Source organism: Brienomyrus brachyistius, chromosome 9 (assembly GCF_023856365.1).
Source record: "Brienomyrus brachyistius isolate T26 chromosome 9, BBRACH_0.4, whole genome shotgun sequence".
In the NCBI taxonomy this organism is placed as follows: domain Eukaryota; kingdom Metazoa; phylum Chordata; class Actinopteri; order Osteoglossiformes; family Mormyridae; genus Brienomyrus; species Brienomyrus brachyistius.
Window position 1 is genome coordinate 6,267,566 of NC_064541.1, and position 23,128 is coordinate 6,290,693.

The 23,128-nt window shown below is 46.2% G+C and overlaps 1 protein-coding gene across 8 annotated transcripts in view; it reads left to right on the forward strand.

Annotated features, from left to right (window-relative positions):
* LOC125748800 (triple functional domain protein-like) overlaps positions 1-23,128 on the forward strand; it is a 101,153-nt gene that overhangs the window by 3,651 nt on the left and 74,374 nt on the right. For 5 of the 8 annotated variants that reach the window (XM_049025435.1, XM_049025424.1, XM_049025429.1 and 2 more), the window contains exon 2: positions 11,757-11,810. In XM_049025435.1, coding sequence (XP_048881392.1) covers positions 11,757-11,810 — 54 coding nt within the window. Of the gene's footprint in view, positions 1-4,885; positions 4,953-5,127; positions 5,266-11,756; positions 11,811-23,128 lie in introns of those variants that run through there. The other 3 variants (XM_049025431.1, XM_049025432.1, XM_049025433.1) reach the window with 3 other exon arrangements.

Consider the following 23,128-nt stretch of genomic DNA (forward strand, 5'->3'; position numbering starts at 1 on the left):
GTAGACTGGATCCAGAGCTGTAGGCAAGAGATCTTTGGTGTCTTAAGTACAGACACTCCTCTCTTAATGACCGAGTTCTGTTCCTATGACAAGGTTGTTAATCGAATTGGTCAATAAATGAGGAGCCGCCGCTTACCAATATTTCAAGCATACTGTACTGGTAGTCGGTTTGTGTCAAGCGACTTTAGTGCTTTAATGTCACCTTTGCACAATTTATAAAATTTTTAGTATATTTATAAACGTTTCTAGAGTAGTGCTCTGTATACTGTGATAAACAGAGTGGAGGAAATCAACTCTGATATACATTACTTTGGTTTGCATACTGTAAATACAGGTAATCAGAGATTGCGAGCTCTAGTCTAGTGAATACAGAGCAACTGTGGGAATGAGACCGAGACTAAGAAAGGGGGATGCAAAATGAGATGCTTGATGCTGAAACACCGCGCTGCCATTTCCATGAGCAAAGTTCTCGTGGAGTGTACAGTAGCGACTGGTCGTAAGTCTGGGTGGTCGTTAAATAGGTAGGTCGTTAAGTGAGGAGTGTTAGTACATACCCTTAACTGCAGGTGCAGACACTAAGAAACTATGTATTATGATATCTTTGAGTGCAGAACACGTGATCTATGAAAGTGTTCAGCAACATACATTCTGTCCACGAGATCAATGTCTCTTCAGAGAATGTCCCACAGCTCACTGCAGGTTTAAAGAAATGGAGGCCGTCCCAGTTTTAATAACCATGGAAACAGTTTAACAGACTGATCTGAGCATGTGGGCAACATGGTGGATCAGCAGGTAGCACTGCTACCTCATACCTCCGGTGATGGGAGTCCAAACCGCACATGATCTTAGGTGAAGTGACATCTCTGAATTGCCCATTGTGTGTGCCCTGTGATGGACTGGCATCCTGTCCAGGGTGTCCCCCAGCCCTGTGTCCTGTGATGGACTGGCATCCTGACCAGGGTGTCCCCCAGCCCTGTGTCCTGTGATGGACTGGCATCCTGTCCAGGGTGTCCCCCAGCCCTGTGCCCTGTGATGGACTGGCATCCTGACCAGGGTGTCCCCCAGCCCTGTGCCCTGTGATGGACTGGCATCCTGACCAGGGTGTCCCCCAGCCCTGTGCCCTGTGATAGACAGGCATCCTGTCCAGGGTGTCCCCCAGCCCTGTGTCCTGTGATGGACTGGCATTCTGACCAGGGTGTCCCCCAGCCCTGTGTCCTGTGATGGACTGGCATCCTGTCCAGGGTGTCCCCCAGCCCTGTGCCCTGTGATGGACTGGCATCCTGACCAGGGTGTCCCCCCGCCCTGTGTCCTGTGATGGACTGGTATCCTGTCCAGGGTGTCTCCCAGCTCTGTGCCCTGTGATGGACTGGCATCCTGTCCAGGATGTCTCCCAGCCCTGTGCCCTGTGATGGACTGGCATCCTGTCCAGGGTGTCTCTCAGCTCTGTGTCCTGTGATGGACTGGCATCCTGTCCAGGGTGTCTCCCAGCCCTGTGTCCTGTGATGGACTGGCATCCTGTCCAGGGTGTCCCCCAGTCCTGTGTCCTGTGATGGACTGGCATCCTGTCAAGGGTGTCCCCCAGCCCTGTGTCCTGTGATGGACTGGCATCCTGTCCAGGGCGTCCCCCAGCCCTGTGTCCTGTGATGGACTGGCATCCTGTCCAGGGCGTCCCCCAGCCCTGTGTCCTGTGATGGACTGGCATCCTGTCCAGGGCGTCTCCCAGCCCTGTGTCCTGTGATGGACTGGCATCCTGTCCAGGGCGTCTCCCAGCCCTGTGTCCTGTGATGGACTGGCATCCTGTCCAGGGCGTCTCCCAGCCCTGTGTCCTCTGATGGACTGGCATCCTGTCCATGGTGTCTCCCAGCCCTGTGTCCTCTGATGGACTGGCATCCTGTCCAGGGTGTCTCCCAGCCCTGTGTCCTCTGATGGACTGGCATCCTGTCCAGGGTGTCCCCCAGCCCTGTGTCCTGTGACGGACTGGCATCCTGTCCAGGGTGTCTCCCAGCTCTGTGCCCTGTGATGGACTGGCATCCTGTCCAGGATGTCTCCCAGCCCTGTGCCCTGTGATGGACTGGCATCCTGTCCAGGGTGTCTCTCAGCTCTGTGTCCTGTGATGGACTGGCATCCTGTCAAGGGTGTCTCCCTGCTGTGTGTCCTGTGATGGACTGGCATCCTGTCCAGGGTGTCTCTCAGCTCTGTGTCCTGTGATGGACTGGCATCCTGTCAAGGGTGTCTCCCTGCTGTGTGTCCTGTGATGGACTGGCATCCTGTCCAGGGTGTCCCCCAGCCCTGTGCCCTGTGATGGACTGGCATCCTGTCCAGGGTGTCCCCCAGCCCTGTGTCCTCTGATGGACTGGCATCCTGTCCAGGGTGTCTCCCAGCCCTGTGTCCTCTGATGGACTGGCATCCTGTCCAGGGTGTCTCCCAGCCCTGTGTCCTCTGATGGACTGGCATCCTGTCCAGGGTGTCCCCCGCCCTGTGTCCTCTGATGGACTGGTATCCTGTCCAGGGTGTCTCCCAGCTCTGTGCCCTGTGATGGACTGGCATCCTGTCCAGGGTGTCTCTCAGCTCTGTGTCCTGTGATGGACTGGCATCCTGTCAAGGGTGTCTCCCTGCTGTGTGTCCTGTGATGGACTGGCATCCTGTCCAGGGTGTCCCCCAGCCCTGTGCCCTGTGATGGACTGGCATCCTGTCCAGGGTGTCCCCCAGCCCTGTGTCCTGTGATGGACTGGCATCCTGTCCAGGGTGTCCCCCAGCCCTGTGTCCTGTGATGGACTGGCATCCTATCCAGGGTGTCCCCCAGCTCTGTGCCCTGTGATGGACTGGCATCCTGTCCAGGGTGTCTCCCAGCCCTGTGCCCTGTGATGGACTGGCATCCTGTCCAGGGTGTCCCCCAGCTCTGTGCCCTGTGATGGACTGGCATCCTGTCCAGGGTGTCCCCCAGCTCTGTGCCCTGTGATGGACTGGCATCCTGTCCAGGGTGTCTCCCAGCTGTGTGTCCTGTGATCGACCGGTGTCCTGATCAGGGACAGTACACCAATATATCATCAGTCTGTCCCTTTTGTCCTGTGCTGCTTGGAATAAGCTACAGGCTCTCTGGAACCCTAAACTGGAGAAGCAGTTGGAAGATGGATAGATGGATGATCTAAGCTTGCTGTGATTTAGCGTTGATGCAGGAACACTTGTCATTCACACTTTTTTCACTGCCCATCAAAACCACCCTGGCTTTCTGTGAGGTTGGCCGTTAATTTGCTCTCACAGGGCACCTCTGCTAATGAGTCAGAATCACTGTCTCCCCATGCTGTTATTGCCTGGTACGTAGATGTTATGCTAAAGTATACAATTCAGTTAGCAGTTTCTTTCCAGAAGATCTCACCTGCTTTCCTTCTGAGATCGCAGTCATGGCCCAACAAAGGTTCCCAGTACAGCCTTCCCAGTATTTGCATTATTAATTTCTTGAATATCAAATTAAGTAATCAGAGAAAGGCCGAAATTATCAAGTGTTTTTAGTCCAGCCTAAAGATTATTTGAAAAACTCAAAATAAGAAACAATGATTTGGACTAATAAATAATCAATGCAGATTAATGTGATGTTTTTGCTAAAAATGCAATGCTTGCACTGCTATTGTTCTGTATGTGTTGGCTGAAAAATGTTACATCAAGGAAATGGTTCATAAGCCAAAATTCTCATATGACAATTTAAGGCTTGTTATGGCAAAAAAATAATGCACTTATCATAAATTGAGGGACTGCTGTACAATCAAAACTGAGTGGGATTCTGATATCGGCATTCTGAGCGTCCTGAAAGTTATAATGCACACAAACGGACATTACATTTCTACTGCACGTAACACTGAGCTTCATATGAACTACTGACCTTTTCTCCATTCAGGTCTTTTAATAGTTCTTTTCACCATTTTATGTTATTTTTTATTTCACATGTGTCAAAGTGTGCCCAGTAATGGACTGGCATTCCATGCAGAGTGTCCCCTGTCTTGACCCACTCATTTCTTCTGGGGCATCCCCTGCCTCATTCCATCCAAGGTGTCCCTGTCTTACACCTCATGTCACCCAGGGTGTCCCCTGTCGTATACCATCTAGTGGGACATCCTGGATCCCCCCCAGTGTCCCTGTTCCCTGCCTCATGGCCCCCCAGTGTATCTCCGTCCCCTACCCCCGTGTTGTCTCGGGTGTTCCCTGCCTCGTGCCGCACTGGGTGTCCCACTCCCCTGCCTCATGCCCCCATTGTGTCCCCTTCCCCGGCCTCATGCCACCCTTGGTGTCGCCCAGAGAGTCCCTGTCCCCCGACTGGTGCCGCCCCCCGGATGACCCCTGCCCGCGCCACCGGAGGTGTTCCCATCTTCCGCCTTGTCCTATTGTTTTTTTTCCTAACTGAGACGCTGATTAAATTTAAACCGAATGCTGAATGAGTATGTCCACAATAATAGGCAAAAAAACGTCAGTCTCATTCACTTTGCAAATGCATTGCTATATGTTAAATTAAATAGCTTTTTTTCCCATGGCACCCTTCCCAAATAGCTTTAAGAAGATGAACCGACCTGACAGCCATACTAGCAATGCAGGTTTAATGCAGTATAAAGAAATTTTTTTTTTTTTTTAGCTTCTGGATTAGTAATTAATTATGTTACTTTGCTTGGCCAGTTTAACACCCGCGTGTAAAGCAGGCTCTCGTGAAACTTGATAAACCATTTGCGACACAGTTGTCCCGGTGCTTGACCCCTCACCTTCTCTGCCCCGTGGCTTTTTCGGCAGGGGGCGGGTTTATTCTTAGGCTCCAGACGCGTTCCTCTGTGTACGGGAGCCGGGGCGTCTCTCACTTTTTGCTCTCAGGTTATAAGTGCGCTATCATAGCCCACTTAGCACACTTAACGTGGGAAAGGACATTCAGCACTTGGCAGGGACAGGGACGGCTGAGGACGTGACCTTGTAAGGTGAAGGTTGGCGGTTCTGGGGGATGCCCTCTGGTGGTAGAGATATGTGATATTTTAGCCTTTATTGCGAGAGTCACTTTTAATAATTTAGGTTCCCAGGTTGACGTCAATTTGCATTTGTGTGTGTCACCTGTTCTCTTTTTGTCCCACACCCCATCGTCTCTTCTGGTGACAGAAAACTTTTAGATCTGACTCGATAATTAGAGCTTGGTGGAAAACGGAAGGGATAACTGGAAAACCGTCACTGTGAACATCTTCGCTTTTGGTTGATGAATTGGTATTTCTACTTATTTTGCTGCCTCACATCAAAGCTGTAAGTAAAGGGCTTGGGGTATGAGTGTGTGATTTTGGGGGGGGGGGGGGCACAGGGGGTGTGGAAACAAATATGAGTATCCCACTTCATTGTTGAGTTTCATTGCTGTGTACAGAATCTCTTTTCTTGGAAGACCAAACCGGGCATGATGATCTCTGTCGGTACCCCATAAGTGTGCTGACTCCTTAAAACCTGCTTTCATGAAATTGTCCTTGTAATTCGGAATTTTATTGACGAAAGTATGTTAAACAAAAAAGGAATTTGTCTTGTATAGCATACACCATGCAAGAATATTTCAGGACAATTTATAATTTTATACATACTTTTAACATTGGATTCTCTACCTACAGTTAGAAGCAGCATGGGATGGAACGAGGGGTGAAATAAATAGTCGGGCTGCAAAAAACGATTATTTTTGTTAATCGATTAATCGTGATTTATTTTTAATAATAAAAAACATTGCCATATTTTTAAGTCCTTTAGTAATAAAAAATGCAAACACTATAAAGAATCCTGATTTTAGAGTCAAACACACAGTTATCTGCAGTCTTTGCCATATTGAATTTGCTAACAACCATGCATGAACCACAATGCCGTGCAGGAAAGTGAAGTAGGCTTTACTAGGTGGTGATGTCATTGTATGCAGTTAACGCAGCAAACTGCAAAAATACAACCAATCCATGGCAAAATTTTTATTAGCGACTATTGTTGAGGATATCTATTAGTTGTTACAGCCCTAATAAATAGTTAATGTAAGTACGTAAACAGGAATGCTGCTCCTATGAGTTATCAGATTCCAGCTGCCTAAAGTGCAAAGTGTCTGTTGTTAGCAGACCAATCACTGTTAGTGAGGGACACAGCTGCGTGGAAAAAAAGTGTCTGGTGAATTTTGTCTGTCTTCGTTGAAAATACTCAGAATCTAACAGGCGTTTTAATCTGACCGTTTCAGGCTGTTCAGTATCACGGCTCAGCCACACCTAACTGTCGTTAGTGGGAAGCGAATTTCCGAAAAGGAAGTAAATAGCAGAAAGTGAGCGGCTGTGTTAGTTTCGTGGCGGATTGTAGCCGTCGTCTTCTGATGAGTCGGGGAGATTTTCTGGTTGGAATATTCCAGAAATGAGTTACACAGCTGGAGCCAAGTGAGAGGAAAATGGAGTTATGTAATACTTCGCCTTCCACCGAAGAGTTTAGCTGGCAGGGCTGCGAAGAGAAGTTGTAGGACAGCTGCAGTCTGTTTGGCGTGCATGCACTCCTTCTGATCATGACCACCGCCCCCCCCGGCCATCGGCGCCTCCAGCAGGCTGGGTCCATGAAGCTCTCTGGCGTTACTCTTAAGCGAAGCATCCAGGCGGTTTGTCGCCAGCTCTGTCCACTCACCTCTGATGCTTGATCTGAGTCTCGATTCATCTCAACTAAGAGGCACCGAGGCAAAGAAGACCTCTGTGGAGGTTTTAAACACAATTTCCAGCTCTTAACTGAACTCTAGATTTAATCTCAGTGCCATAATTTGGATTTAAAATGGTTTCATTATGAAGCGTCAGTGAGAAATGTTATCACGTCTTTATTTACAATAAACCAGAGGAATGATCTGGTCAGTCAGATGTGTGTTTTAATCAACATGGCTCTGAAATGAAATGCAGTACTGAAATTAGGCATCTCCCCCACTGTTCCCGTTTGAGGGAACAGTGAATTCATCTTCAATAAGAACACAATGCAGCCTTAGCTAGCATGTAGTCTTTCAGTCTTTGGACTCAAAGTGCTGTGATACCCATCCATGGTCATCCTGCAGCTAGAAATAAATATCCGGTGTTTGCTCTGCATTGCAGCCCTGGCCCTAATTATGTATTAATAGAGCCCCTCTGGCTGGGGGGAGGGAGCGTGAAATTTAAGGTAAGATGTGGAAAAAAGTGGAGTGCGTCAATGCCCAAGTCATTCAGTTTATTTTTGTGGTCCAGAAGCCTATTGATGGGATCCCTGCATGATATAAAGTTACTATGGTTTTGATTCGGTTGTGTGTATGTGTGGGCGCCATTGGCTGGTGCCGCTCGGTCTGTTCGCTGTGAAACAGTGTCGGATTGGGCCTGAAATCTCCTTTTCAGAGCACAAATGAGAGGAGTGTTCTGTACGCTGTTTGTAACGTATTAGGAAAAATTATTTTTACTGGAATCAGTTAGTCCGTATTAATGACTCACTGTACTTATTACACTGTACAGTACCTAGTGACTCACTGTGTTTATTACACTGCACAGTACCTAATGACTTATTGTGCTTATTACACTGCACAGTACCTAATGACTCACTGTGTTTATTACACTGCACAGTACCTGATGACTCATTCTGCTTATTACACTGCACAGTACCTAATGACTCACTGTGCTTTTTACACTGTACAGTACCTAATTACTCACTGTGTTTATTACACTGCACTGTACCTAATGACTCACTGTGTTTTTTACACTGTACAGTACCTAATGACTCACTGTGTTTTTTACACTGTACAGTACCTAATGACTCACTGTGTTTATTACACTGCACAGTACCTAATGACTTATTCTGCTTATTACACTGCACAGTACCTAATGACTCACTGTGCTTTTTACACTGTACAATACCTATTGTATTTATTCCAACATTCCTTGCGCTGACATGCACCATTTCACTTTTTTATACATTTATTAACTACATGTGCACATTGTTTACGTCAACCTGACTGTATGTGACCATTGTCTTACCTTCACTGTGTATGTATCCAGTATGTTTGACAGCCATTATTAATTCCTTTCCCTGTTTAAAATCATACTTTCCTATACTTTAAGAAACGTGTAAATACGGTTTTTATATAGTTTTATTTTCAGAGCCTTTCTAGACCTGAGCATTGAAACTTTGAATTTACAAGCATGTCGATTTGAAAGCGCCGTGACTGTGAAGGACGTGTTACTCACACTAATGGTTTATACTGAAGAGGATGTGCAGCGTTAAGCAGATTCACGAGGCGAGTCACTTTAATTTGCCGGATATTGCTGGATAGTGCACTCTTACATATGAAGCCATTTTGCTGTCCTGTCATGAGTCCTGGGGATTTTATCTTCCTTGACCAGCAGTTTGTTGAGTGCTGATCGATATATTCCTTGATAAAAGGGTTGGTGGTAGCTGATAATACATTATTTCCTCCTTTTAAGGGGATTGGCTACATGTATAGCAGTAATTGTGAATTCCTGTGCCTTTCAGTAGACTGAGAAGCAGCGAAACAGCATAGCTTTTGGGGAAGACCAACAGATCGTCCTTTCCTTAACATGGAATGATCCGTGGCTTCCTCCTGTAATGTTCTGGAGGGTGCCGAACATGTGGTCATAACCAAACACAGATGAGTCCATGTTTCTTGGTATGGGGCAGTTTCTTCAAGATCCCTGGCTCTAACTAAGAATCGGCAGTGCGCTGAAAAGAGGGATGCATCTCAGGAACTGTTTTCCACACGGACACGACTTTGGTTCGGTGTCGTGGGACCCAATAGGCTGGCTCCCACTTGCGTTATGGGCTGCGATGCGAAGCCATAGGAAATAAAATGAGGCTCAGTATTTATTTCAAGATTCGTTTAACATACGCTGTCACCTTCAAAGCCTATGAGTCAGTCTCCTCTTGCAGTGTGACTAACACGCTGTAGGTTGAAAATTTTTTGGGATTTGCAGGTAATTTTTATGGATGACTTTTTATGAATATTAAACATGTTGTCGATGTGTCACATGCTGCATGTGTGTTCACCAGTCCCTAAATCATGCATTTTTGTGGGGCCCCCAAGTTTCGTGCCCCTTGTTGGCCACAATCGCTACACTACATATTAAATAAATGCTTCACTTATTTAAGAGATACTTTGCTAACCTGCTAGCCGGCTTCAATCTTGTGACGCTACTTGTTAGCTTTATATTTAGCCTTTGAAACATCTGATGGGGCCACAGGGGCCCCTAAATTACTTTTTTTACTGGGGCCCTAGAAACAACAGAGCTGGCCCTGGTTAGTTTATGAAGTGTAACCGATTTCTCTGATACAGTAGTAACGTCCGCAATGTGTCATTTATAGAAAGCGCTAAGAGGCGCGTGTGAAGCCGTGCGTGTGCTATTGCAGCCTCGTGATTGGCCCGCTCAGTCTATGCCTCCTGGTTTGTGTGGCCACTCTCCTGCACCACATTCAGGTTGCACAGACAGATTATTATCCTACAGAGATGGAAGCTTCATGTTAGCACTGGGGCACTGACACGTTCCTTCACCCCCCCTGCTCCTCATGGCCATGGTTTGTAGAACGTCCCAGAGGGCCAGCTGCAAGGCTCCATTCCATTCATAGCCCCACCCCCCAGCCACTTATACCGGTAGCTGTGCTCCTCCTGGCAATGAAGTTTGGTTGGGTTTTTGGGTTTTTTGATGCGAACCTGAGCTGCAGCCTTTACCGCATCTGAAAACCTCTGCAGGGCACAAGCTGGTGTTTATTTGTACTTTTCGCTGCCAGTTATTACCCGTGGACAGCAGAGTACAGCCCTGCATTCTCAGCTCCCGTCTCCAGCCTCTCCTATTTCCCCGTGGACTCGTGGCTGACGGCACTCTTCTGCATTATTCGTAACGACTTCCTCCTGTGATGTCCCCACGAGTGTTTACACACGCGCATGCATGCTGTCTTTATGGCTCATTGGTGGAATCTGCATGGCTGGTCGATGATGGAATTAGGGTCATAAACCACGGAAAAATGGCACGTGCCTTTGAGATTGGGGGGAGGGCGTGGGTTTCCCAGGGTGGGGTAAAGTCAGCCAACAAGCCCCATATCACCTGTATCCGGTCCTAGAGATGGACTCTCTCTCTCGAGGGTTCAGAGAGTATTTGCATGGTGGTACTTGCCACGCAGATGCCAGCCACCCCGAATGTTTCAGCATCGCTCTGGGATATTCCTGTAAAATTCTGGTGCTCAAATCGGGTGAACTGGTGAAGTGAGACACAATGAAATTGTAGGAGAGCGGTCCTCATTGGAGCGAGCAGGTGATTCAACATCTAGTGTGAATCCCTGCCAGTGGAGCTGTCGATTGAAAAGAAGCCTTTCAGCCTGTGATTGAGGGACAGTCATGGTCTGGGATGTGTTTTAAACCCATTTCTTTTGTGTAATCTTGCATAACATCTGGGTTTCCACAGAGACGGATTTGCTGTAGTTGGACAATGTCCATGTTCTTTCAGTGGCGCTTCAGTTTTATTTTGAGAGGCTGGTAGGGTGATGTGCAGTTTGGTGGTCAAGGGTCTGTCGCCATGTCCAAATGATTACAGGAAGCTATCCCAGTTGCATCAGGAGGACTGGATGTTTGTTGATTCTGCTCTCTGACCCTAAAAGTGGGCATCTTATGGAGAGCAAGATGAAAAATCAGGTAATCTTTGCACCTAAGATGACCATCCGAATCAGCATTTGATGAGCATTTCGTTACGCCCTTAAAACTCTAAGCAGCAATATTAAAATTCAGTAATGTTTAGCAACGTCAATGTTTCATATAGGTGTTTTTAAAAAAATGCAAATATATTGAGGTACATTGAGTCTAATGAGCTTGCTGGGTTTGTTTTTAAATGAGCTCTTTTTTGAATTTGGTAATCCATCCATCCATTTTCCAAACCGCTTATCCTACTGGGTCGCGGGGGGTCCAGAGCCTATCCCAGATCCCAATGGGCACGAGGCAGGGAACAACCCAGGATGGGGGGCCAGTCCATCGCAGGAGTGCTGTAATATTTTAATTAATTACAGTTTTTTTTTTAATTGATCTTGCATTTTGCTGCACCTGTGTTAGACTTCACAGAGCCATTCACCGCATGCCGAGTGAGTGATTGACCAGCTGACAGATGGTGGCAACGTGATTGGTTGAATGATGCTGAAGTCTTGATTGACTGACACACTGAGCACATAATTGGTTGAAAAATGTTGCAGGCTTCATTGGCTGACAGACACTGTGGGCATTTGACCAGCAGGAGGTGCTGTGTGTTTTTTCTTTCATGGTATAATATTGCAGGATAAGTTGCTAATCAATTCAAGCGCTTAAGGGGGAAAAATACTCTGCCTTTAACCTGTATCTGCTGGTGTTTAACGAAGGATTTTAATTTTTAATTGTAAATGAATGTTTCCATCCCCGATATACTACGTTTTCATAAAATGTCACAAATTATCGTGATGAACTACAAATATATTTAAATTGCTTAATTATCTTATTTGTGCAAATAGCTCAAGGAATGAACATCTCTTAAATGATAAAATCCAAATATTTTTGCATCTTAAAAAGATGAAAGACCTTTTCAGTTGCTTGTAATCGTCTCAGAAATATTAATGCTCTGTCTTGTCCTGGCCAAAGTAGCCTGATTATTAGTGACTCTTAATCGGACTGAAATTCAGTCCATGCTGAGCTCTGAATAAACTTCCTTCCGATGGCTTTATCCTTTCACTCCCGCTGATACTCTGCTTGCTTTCTCTTTGCTTTGCAGACTGTTCCCTTCCAAAATGTGAGCCCAGACTGGACATTCCCAGCCAGGTTGCAGGTATGTTTATAACTGGCTGAATGGCTCCCCTAACCCTTCTCCTTGCTGGCTTCTTTCACTCCACTGACTCCCTTCTCTCCCTGGTGTCTCCCTTTTCCCTGCCGGCACCTCCTTTCTCCCCAATACCTCCTTTCTCCCCACTCACTGCCAGCTACCTTTTCCCTGCCAGTGCCTCCTTTCTCCCTGGCACCTCCCATTTCCCTGATGCCTCCTTTCTCCCCAGCGCCTCCCATTTCCCTGACGCCTTCCTTCTCCCCAGACGCCTCCCATTTCCCTGATTCCTCCCTTCTCCCCGGCGCCTCCCATTTCCCTGATTCCTCCCTTCTCCCCGACGCCTCCCATTTCCCTGATGCCTCCCTTCTCCCCGGCGCCTCCCATTTCCCTGATGCCTCCCTTCTCCCCGGCGCCTCCCATTTCCCTGATGCCTCCCTTCTCCCCGGCGCCTTCCATTTCCCTGATGCCTCCCTTCTCCCCAGCGCCTCCCATTTCCCTGATGCCTCCCTTCTCCCCAGCGCCTCCCATTTCCCAGTTGCCTCCTTTCTCCCCAGCGCCTCCCATTTCCCTGTTGCCTCCCTTCTCCCCAGCGCCTCCCTTCTCCCTGCCCATACTTCCTTTACTTGTGTGTGACGTGATTTATTTTGATGTCACTCCTGATACAAATCTCTTAGATGCTCTTGGAAGACTTGCTTGCTTCTCCTGCCAAAGCAGCTCTTATATTCTAATTAAGTTTTTAAAATGTGTTTTTTGTAGGGGGAGGTGTTAATTAAATGGTGATCTTTGGATTGCATAATTAAAGTTCTTTCACTTAGTCATTTTCCATGTGACATGAGCAAAGTGTTTGTGCCATATTGAGGTATTATGGGTAGTTATGTTCAAGGGGAAATACTAAATAAGTTCTAAATAATATTACAGCGTGTTTATTATGTAGTAAAAACAAATAAGTTTTAAATAAGTTCTTGAAATATTTAAGGCACACTCTACAGTAGCTGCCATATTTTATGCGATTCCCAGTGAGTTTATCTCTGGTATTGTGCTTTACTGGTGACACGGGTAACGCCTAGAAAAACTAGCCAGCAAAATATTAGGTAGCCTCTCAGCACGACAGGTCCGATCTACATATAATTAAAACTAAACTGGAATCTCCTTAGCTTAATGCATGTGTGCTACAGCTGTTGTGCATTAGATACTGGAATATGTATTAGAAAGCATTTGAAAAGCTGTGATGTTCTGCATGAGTCTGGATAACCGCTAGCAGACCTTCAGTTTTCCTGAAGCACTTGGTGTTCAATCAGACCAGTAAAACTTGGAATATAAATACTTCATTAACCACGAGTTGCAGTCCACGTGGCGGAGGGTGTAATGATCTAGAATGTTCTTTCCTTTCCTGACCCTGGCTTTGTTGGTGCCAGGCTTTGTCCACGGAGCACTTCACGGTCCCTTAACCCTGGCGCCTGGTGACGGGGTTCCCCTTCGGTGACACTTTGTCATTAGGACGCCACTGCTGAGCTAAGCGTGTCGACCCCATGCTCTTCATGGGCGACTGGTTTGTGGTCGGCTCTTACCAAGAGCCCTGCAGAGCATGTGTGCTGTCTGTCGGTCTCATCCGCGGGCCAGCAAATCGCTGGCTGCGTGTAGTATTCACTTCTGATTCCGTCTTATTAATGTGTGAACCAAATTATTTGTCTGGTCTCTAGAGTGACTAACATTTCAGCACAACTTGTGGAAATGCTTCAGCTTAATCATTACTTACATGCTTTAATATCCCCCTGTGACATTTCCTGAGTCATTTGCACACGATGCGTTTTACTGAGTCTTGTAAGTTTTGATATAAAGCAGGATGCCACATTTTTCACAAATTAAGGGTCTTTTATCATTTGTGTTGCAGACTGTAAGTATGGTAAATTATTATGATGTCAGGGCGTTTTTGATGAACGTGACTGTTTTTCTGCCCAAAACGATGAAATTAGGGAAACGGTAAAATAGCAAGTGGTGTGACAGGTCCTACAGTTCACCATTAGAGATATGATATTTTTAAACAGTACTGCATTGTCTTAATCATGTCACATTACAAAGCTTCACTTCATGTGTAATAGAGAAAACTTGTCAGCTGATAATCTAATGTGTTTTGACTAGAGATGCACCAATTGTATCAGTCAAATGTTGGCCTTCAGCCGATGGCTAAAACTGGGCTGATATTCTAAAATGGTATTTTAGAACCCATATTGCTTTGCAGACCTGCATACTAAACAGTTAGAGTTTTGCAAACGTTGTGTTGCAGCCATTTTTTATCAGGGGAATTATGTAACAAACTATGCGACAAATATCGTCTATTGAAGTGCATACAAAATCGACCACGGACTCGGCCTTTACTCGGCTTTTTTCTGGATTAGAAGGCCGATACATGTCGCTTTGCTAAAATTTCACAAGGGGGATCTACTAATACACATTTCAACACAACAAATTTGATTGCTCACCTTAGGGCGAGAGTGAAGAGTACGACGAGTTTCTGAAAAACAAATCCGTTCCAGTGACGAAGGCTGCAGTCATGCCACATAACGGTAGCGCGTCACTAACTCAAGCGTTTGATAGCAAAAGAACATTCTGTGCACAGTGCACAATCAAAAGATATTACTCGGCAAATTACGAACTTTATCACACCTGTTAATCAGCTCTTCTCTGTTATAAATGTTATACATATATAAGATGTATACAGTTATAAAAGAAAGTGTTCTGGGACTTTTGTTGTATGCCAGAGGTGGTGTTTTATTACCAAAAAATGAATACTGTTTCATATTTTTATAATGCGATTTATATATTTAAGAATTTATTTGGGTGGCGTGTCCCTTTAAAATTATTTAAGCAAAACCTCCTATATAATCTGTATCGGTGTCAGTTTTGGAAATAATCAGCTATTAGTATCAGAAATGTCCTTACTGGTCCGTCACTCATCTTGACGTTTCACGGTGATCACATGGCAGCCCCTGCATGGTGTCCCCTCCCTTGCTCCCTATGCCACATGAGATAAACACCAGGCTCCCCGATACCCTGTATCAGATAAGTAGTAACGTGGGTGGACGCTTTCATAGCTGATTTTGTTTTGTTCAAGAACAACGTGCCATTCGTTGATCAGTAAGTTCGTAAAGTCATCTTGAAGCCCAAGAGATATACCGAAAGAAATGGTAGTGCTTCACAAGTCTTCGAGAGCTTGGACAGTGTACCTTTCTGGTCTTGTGAAGGACTATTCTCGTTGGGTGTTTTCTAAAATTGGTCGCCCCAATTTGAATGAAAAAATAGCTTCTCTTCGGGTTTACCGAAACGACACGCTTCTCTCTCGTGTGTCAATCTTGCGCTTTTATTGGCTCCACATGGCCCACACACACACACACACTCAGTGGCACTCAGGCATAAGCATGGATTGTGGTTGTGGTGTTGGGGTGGAGCTCTTCATGGGTCAGGGCACAGACCCTCCACCCACTCGGCGGGATGGCGGCGTCATTGGGAGTTATTGCTGCTGTCTCCCGTTTGCAAGACGAGCCTTTTTATGTCTTATGAAAAAGACACGTACTTATTTTAAACCTGGTACACATTTGTTTCTTGGCTATTTGCAGTAAAATTTCAGTATGGGGTTGGTGTGCGGTTCAGGGGGTTGTGCCTGTGATCGGGAGGTCAATGGTTCAAATCCTGTCCACAGCAGAATAATCACATTTCCATTGGGCCCTTGAGCAAGGGGGCAGGGGTCTTTCACCTACCACAAAATGCTCCTCGGGCACCAGATAAGTGGCTGCCCCTGTGCTCGGACCCCATACTTCACTGTTACCTGTATGTGTGCATGTGTCACCTGTACATGTGTAAATGTCACCTTTATGTGTGTATGTGTCGTAAAGAAGAGCATGATGGGATATGCAAACGCTAACACATTATAATGTACCTACGCATGTATAAATGGGAAATAAAGCTAAATATCTATAAATAAATACAAATTGGCAATATGTATAGTGTTTGTGTGTCCCTCAGTCTCTCATCTTGAACCTGTATGGGGTATGTGGTCTGAAGATGAAAGGATCAATAAAGAATTGCTTGCGTATTGAATAATTTCCTACTTTTTCTCTAAACAATAGTGCAGTGAACAGGCTAACTCCGGACCTTTTTCCGAACGATCTGCCAAGTCCGTGTAAAAATATCACGTCCAGCTGCTTTGAGCCCCGTCCGTCACATGTGAAAGGAAAGCAGGACACAGCACAAGAAAAGTCAGGATGGACGAGAGACACATCACGGAGCCGGACATCTGACGGCAAAACGTTAGAGGACATTTTCCTATCTCCACATCTTCTGAAAAGTCAATTTTCGAAAATTTAATATCATACCATACTCTCGTCGTAGCATAATTACAGCATGATATATGTATGATACTCCATGAACTGTTGGTGGGGGGTGAGGGGGGATTGGGAATCATTGTGTTTTTAGCGTTCAAACTGCTGCTCACCCCAGGTTAACAAAACGACACAGAAACCACATTCAGCCTCAGCGAGGCCTGTTGTGGCACCAGGCCCTCTGTGATGTGGTTGGCCGTTTCCCTGCCCCTCCTGTACATAAACATCGTACTGTTTCCTCCTTGTGAGATCCAGTTTGAATTATAACGGCTGGTTCCTCGTAACGGCCGGTTCTTTTGCAAGTCTTTGTTTATTTTCACCCTCTGTGGGGCATGTCCTTTGGATCAGTATTCAAATCGTGTGGTTTGGTCCGGCCAGCATAAGCTTCCTCCCGCAGACGGTTAGACCAACAGCCAGATGTAAATGGGAAAGCGGTGGCTGCTGTTTGTTTTGCTTTAAGCAGAGATGGACGCCTATTTCCTTCGATGCGATGTTCGCTTTGTTTACTGAGGCATTTGATACAGCGTGACGCGCAATCTCTGTGGCGGGAGGTGCTTGGGGGAGTGGCTGACGTGCCCCCCTCCCATTGGGGCCAGAGAGAGTGGTAGTCATTGGGTGCAGAATGCCCGTGGTCATGTGACAGGAAGTTGTGTTTTGTAACAGGTGGCTCCATACCGCCACTTAGCCAATGGGCATTAATAGTAATAATGGCATTACAAAGGGCTGTGGCGCTGCCCTGCATTATTCTTTCAGCCATTGTTTCCAGGTTAGGCTCCAGACCCCAACACCCCTGCATTGGACAAGCGGGTATGGATGGATGGATGGATGATAACAAAGGGAATTGGTTTATATTATAAATGTATATGAGTAAGTGATTTACAGCTGTAATGAAATTAAGCTATTCCATTTAAAATGAGGTCATTCTGTAGTTCAGTGGGTAGCACTGTCACCTCACACCTCTGGGGTTGGTGGGGCGGGGGGGGGGGGGGGGTGTCACATTCAGTGTCACAATGGATTCTTCCCAGAAGTTCAAAGGCTTCCAGTTATTATAATTTATTATTAGCTGTGCATCCCTGTGATGGACTGGCATCCCATCCAGCCCTGTGCTGTGTGGGAAAGGCTGCAGCCCCCCCACTGTCCATGATCAGGGCCTGGAAGATAGATGTGTTTTTCCTGCAACTCCCTGTAGCCATCTCCGTCCCTTTCTTTCTTGTTTTTTCGCAGTGATCTGAGGCATTACTTGTAGCTAACCCCACATCCAAGTGTTTCGTATCTTGCTGGAGCTCACAGACTGACATGAAAAGCCAAAAATATTTTGCATAGTTTGGTTATCAAGACAATTAGCTTCAATTCAACGGTGCATTTTTTTCTGCAGCTGAAATAGCTGAACTTTCTTGTTTGTTTACTTGTGATTCCCATCAGTCTTGGGTTATGTTTTAGTAGGCTGGCCAGATAATCCGTGTCAGGCTGGACACTTTGAGGAGCTTCAGGTTTTACAAACGTCTTTAAAACTGACAGGCTCCTGTGTTTGGCTGAATAGTTCAGTTCTTCTTGTGCTCTGACTGGTTTGTTTCCTTGACTGAAAGACTCATCCAGCTGTTTCACATTAACATTAGTGACACATGCATGATTCTAACCAATCAGCACGCATCATGAACTTTGGCGCTTAAGTGAAGTCCAGGTCCTTTTAACTGAAATGGTAGGTTACAAATCCTGTCCTAGCTGAAAGTGTCCTCCCTGACATGCATTATCTGGTCACCCTAGTTATAGGTAGTCTGAGGGGTGTAGGTGGGACTTCAGGGTTGAATGCTCTTTATTCACTTTCTGTAGCATTAAAACCAGGGTAGGTCTCCCTTTGGATACGTACAACAGATCCAGAATCCTGGGCCATTAAATCACGCGTCCTACCAGTAGTGTCACATGACTGTCTCCCCTGTGGCCTGGAGCTAGGCGCTGATAGTAGACCGACAGCGGCGTATGTCGTGTGGGGGGTACGTTATGGCGTGCGTCATCGGGAAACGTTAGTCATCAAAAGTACTGAGAGTACGTCAGGATGGTAAATGCGGAGCTTTAAAAAGATGGCCCCTTTTAGACAGGGATGAAGTCACTGATGCAGCCTCTGCTGTAGCTCAGGTAACTGATTGAACTGGCTGTGGATATGAAGGACAGGTTAGCTGCAATGAGCCAATCAGGCAGCTCGTCACAGTCACATGACTCCTTTGAAGCTATAAACCAAAATAAAAACTTTCTGTAAACTGCTCTGCACATGTTCACCGTGGATGTGAATCATGTGTATTTGTATCTGATTGAACCCCGAGTATCAGGTGCTGCATTCATAATACAGTGTTGTTTTTTTTTTTTTATATATTCCCTCCAATGTTTTCTTTGTTCAGACATCACTGTCATGGAGAAAATCATTTTCTAGTTGTGAGCAACTTATGAAATCCAGCAACAGAGGCGAGCGCATCACAGATTATTTTGACTCTTGCAAGACAGCAGCATTTGCTCTAAAAGTGTTTCTCATCCTGTCTAGAGCATCTTGCTTCCATATTTTTCACCGCATTGATCCTTCACGATGGAATTTTATTGATTTTCCTTGCAACGTAGCTGATGCCGTTTTCCAGGTAAAACATACGGTCTGTGGAATGAGGCTCTTTGCTTTCTTTAAATACACAATGTGGAAAGTCTGATATCCCGATAGCATGAAGTTATTATTTAACTGCCCTGCTTGTCTTCATTTCTTCCTGCCCAGTTTTGGTATTGATGTTCTGGGACATTTTAAAAATGTCTAAGTTGTGGTCCTGGTTTAACTCTTCATATTGATCATATTGATAGTAAAGCAAGATATCCTGACATTTAAATGACCTTTAAGTAAGGACATGTTTAATATTTCAGTCAGTGTATCAAAGGAACGGTGCATATAGCAGGCTACACACCTTTTTAAGTGTAATTTATTTAAAGTCAGAGTTTGTCAGTCATTACTAAATTGAAGTCAAAGATAAGGTATCGCAGATTTGTCTTAAACATATGATTCAGTGGCTAACTAGCTGCTTTAGCTAGATTACAGTCGCATCGCTTATCGTATTCATATGAAGCGATGTCAGCTTCCACGATGTTTGGCCTATCCCAGCTCTTCTAGCACGATGCACCAGAGAACGAGCCTGATGGAAGGTGGTTCTAGGGGGCGCTGTAGAGCTGTGTTAAGATAGCATCACAACCTCCATTACGGAAATAGAAATGGATTAGTATCATCTGCACAAGCCGCTGTCTGGGGCGTCTTCACAATGTAGGTCAGCGTATTTATTAATAGATGCTTGTTTAATTTCAATGGCTAAAACTGGCAGAAAGTGGAAAGAGCTGCTGCAAAAACTTAGGTGTCCCAGAATGGAGGTGGTGGGGGTGCGGATAAACGTTGTTTGCTGAGTCAATGCGGAGAAGAGTGCAGGGTAATATTTAACGCACCGCATCGAGGATCCAACTGGCCACTGCAGCCAAGTAAAGCCGCTACCTGCATTCAGAACGACGCGGTTTGTGTCGAGAATCGGGCAGATCATTCTTAATATGAGTTACATTAAATGAGATATCATTTCAATAAAACTGTTTGAAAGGTAATATTTAGCGTCTACGGAATGATAAACACAGAAGGTTTTGGGGGGGGAATATTATTTTGGACTGTTCAGGTCATATTACAAACAACAGATATTTTCTTAGCAACATAAGGCTAATTTAATTAATCAGTTGGTACTTCAGACTGTCCTTTTGAATTTTTCTGGTAAGATATATTTGCAGTAATATTAATTTCCCTGCTAATGTAATGGTTCATGCAGGGACATGTAGGGTATTTAGCTGTCACCAAAAAAGGACACATCGGTGATCTTTTAACCTGAAGGGCCCAAGAATATCATCTTTTTACATATTGACAGACAGAGATGTTGTGTTCAGTTACTTTGAAATACAGAAGGAGGGGGGGGGGGGGCTTTGGTTCAAGGTTCAAGATTTAATGAAACTCGAGGGAGTTTTGGGTTCAGGTTGGTGCAGCGGAATGGAGGTGTGTGGAGAATGTTCATCAATTGGGTCTGGAAATGTCCAGCTAGGAGAGTATGAAGGCCGTCATCCTTCCCCCATCGATAAAGAAAAGCAATAACCCACAGATACCGTCAGGAGACCCATGTCTGCGTTCCTTAAGGTCCTCCCGTTTCTCCGGAGCCAGTCCTGGAAGCTGGCAACAGTGCATGGGGGTGATGCGGAGCGTGCGGTCTTTTAGGCAGCGTCTCCGGTTCCAGCCGTGGGACGGCAGTGGGAGATCACGGAGCAGGAGGTAGAGTTTCCGCTGGCTGGGAGAGGGAGAGGAACGGTTTCTTATTCCACGCTTCTTTGGCGGCTGCCCGTTGGGCTGTGGGGCCTCACATCTGGGTGAAAGTTGAGGGAGGGATGCATGAAATGTGCTGGGCCTGGCAAGAGCGAGGGCCCTTCGCAGACACTCGCTGCTGTTTCCCAACGATGCCAAATAGTTCGGAGAAACAAGGAGTCCTGGCCGAGCCTGTCTGCCCACTGACAATCCTTCCAGGTGTCTTCTGACAGTAGAGTATGATCTATAAAGAAGTGGTGCACCGATGTGGACATTTTTTTTCCTAATACCGATATATTTTGGTTTAATATTTTAGTTTAATAAGGGGTTTAAAGATTTCTTCATTTAAAAATAACACTGTTTAGGGTGCACTTCCACAAAAAAACATTAAAAAACTGATCTATACAATACAATGTTTGATACAGAAATACAATCTTTCTTAAGTATATTCTTTGCATCCTTGTGCTCTGCATGTACAGTGAATTGGCCTCAGTATTGTGCGGAATCATAACGAAAGATAAGGAACACTGTCTGTCTATCGGGAGGAGCAGGGGGGTCTGCCGATATTGGGCGGGACGTGTTTGAATATTGACTAAAGTCTAAATATCAGACAACAATATCGACCAAGACTGACGCGTCCGACTGATGCCGATGTCTGTCTTGATTTTTTACCAAACGTTGGCCAATATAAATGTATTAACCGATATATCATGCATCTCTGGTGTCAGGTCCTCTAAGTGAGGTTGCCACACAGTGGGGGTGGGCGGTGTGGAATATCGAGCGACTCCGTAACCCGGAACCAGCCTAATCCCACTGTTGTGAGGCCATCCAGCAGTTGCTAAGCTGGTTAGCAGTGGGCTACCTGAATATGTTTGAACAGTGTTGTTAGTTAATTAGCTTCCTCCTTATCAAACGCCTCGGAAGGTAAACGCCCATGGATGAGTGCGGAGATCACCTGACGAGGTACGACGGGCTGGGAGGGTATGTGTGTGGGGGGGGGGGGAAAGCCCAGCGTTGGGGTGTGAGGATTACCTTTGTCTGCACATCTGCTCGCTGGGACATGAGGGCCAGTTTAGCCCGCATGCCTTGCCGGAGGGAGGGGGGAGGGGGGCTTACCAAATGGCACCAAATCCGCTTATTTTGTGAACAACTCAGAAGCGTGACTCCCAACCTGATAAACTATTGACATATTATCCCCCTACCCACCGCTGAGTGTGGAGATTGTATGCAGTTGTTACGTGCAGTTAGTAGTGGGTTTGCTCTGCAGAGGACCGGCATCGTATCCCGGGAGGGTACAAATGTAAAATACTCATAAATAAAACTTATTTATTATTATTAATTTCGGGGGCCGAAACAACCCGTAGAATATCATTGCATAGTTATACACGTGACAGGTAACAGAATCCACCCCCCCCCCCGAAATCCAGTATGTTCTCGCGCCTGATATCTGTGACCCTGGCAGGAGCAGCGGCCTCTGCACGTATCCACCGCGTGCTTCTGCCGCTAGTTACCCGGCCTCGAGGTCTCCCTGTAAGTGTGTGGTTCTGTCCACCCGTCTCTAAGAGTGCGATATGCACACAAACCCAGTGAGAGTCGATGGACGCTAATAACAGTCACTTGAAATATTCACACACCCAGAACAGTTAATCATTAAGTAGATTAATATTCTGAAATCTGTGCCCAAGGAGGGAACGTCGGGCCCCAGTGCATTTCATGAATATTACTTGATTATAGGAGACCCTTCTTGGCAAACGCAGCACAACCTTCAGCAGTTTCATTCCATAGTTGCTTCTTTAAGTGCTCTTGCTTCTGGATGGTTCTCCAGAATATGTGGCCGATTGGTTGATGGTCTCCTGTCAAATCCTCTGAATGTGTGATCCTTCTGAGGAGATGCGTCGAGTTTGTCGCATGAAATGGCCTGCTTTTCATGCGGCATTGACACCCCGGTGCTCTCTGCATGCCGGTTGTTATGGAGACCTGAGGTCGGTGTGGCTGGGTTATAGTTTAATAATGAGAACCTTCTGGGAGGCAGGGGGCCTGGTATGCGGGGTGGGGGTAGGCGGGGGGGCTGCATCTCGAGTATCTGGGGGGGGGGCACATCTCTACCCCCTGTTATTTTCCCTGTGCGGAGGGGGTGTGAAAGTGAGAGCGTCCCTCAGAATTTATGGGGCTGCTGGAGTGGAATTCGAAGCAGAAGTGAGGGGGGGGGGGCACCTAATTGGTCAGTCTGAGGTTGTGATATGATGCTCTCTTCTACCTTCCTCCATGTCCTACACCACTGCTCGAGTCCCGCATGTCTCCTGCTGTCCCCTGCCATCTCCCACCCTTCCCCTCTTGTATTCAGCTGTACCCCATGTCCCACCTTTCTTCACCACCCCCCATGTCCCCCGCCGTTCCCTCATGTCCTCCACTGCCCCCCACGACCCCACCATCCCCCACTCTTCCCAAAACACAAAAGTATATATAGACACACACACACACACACACACACACACACACTCCTGCAGATCATTATAGAACACCGAGCTTCTTAAGACTGGATACAGGATATCAAATTCCTTAAGGTCTAGTCTAATAGGACAAAAATCTTGTTAAAGTGT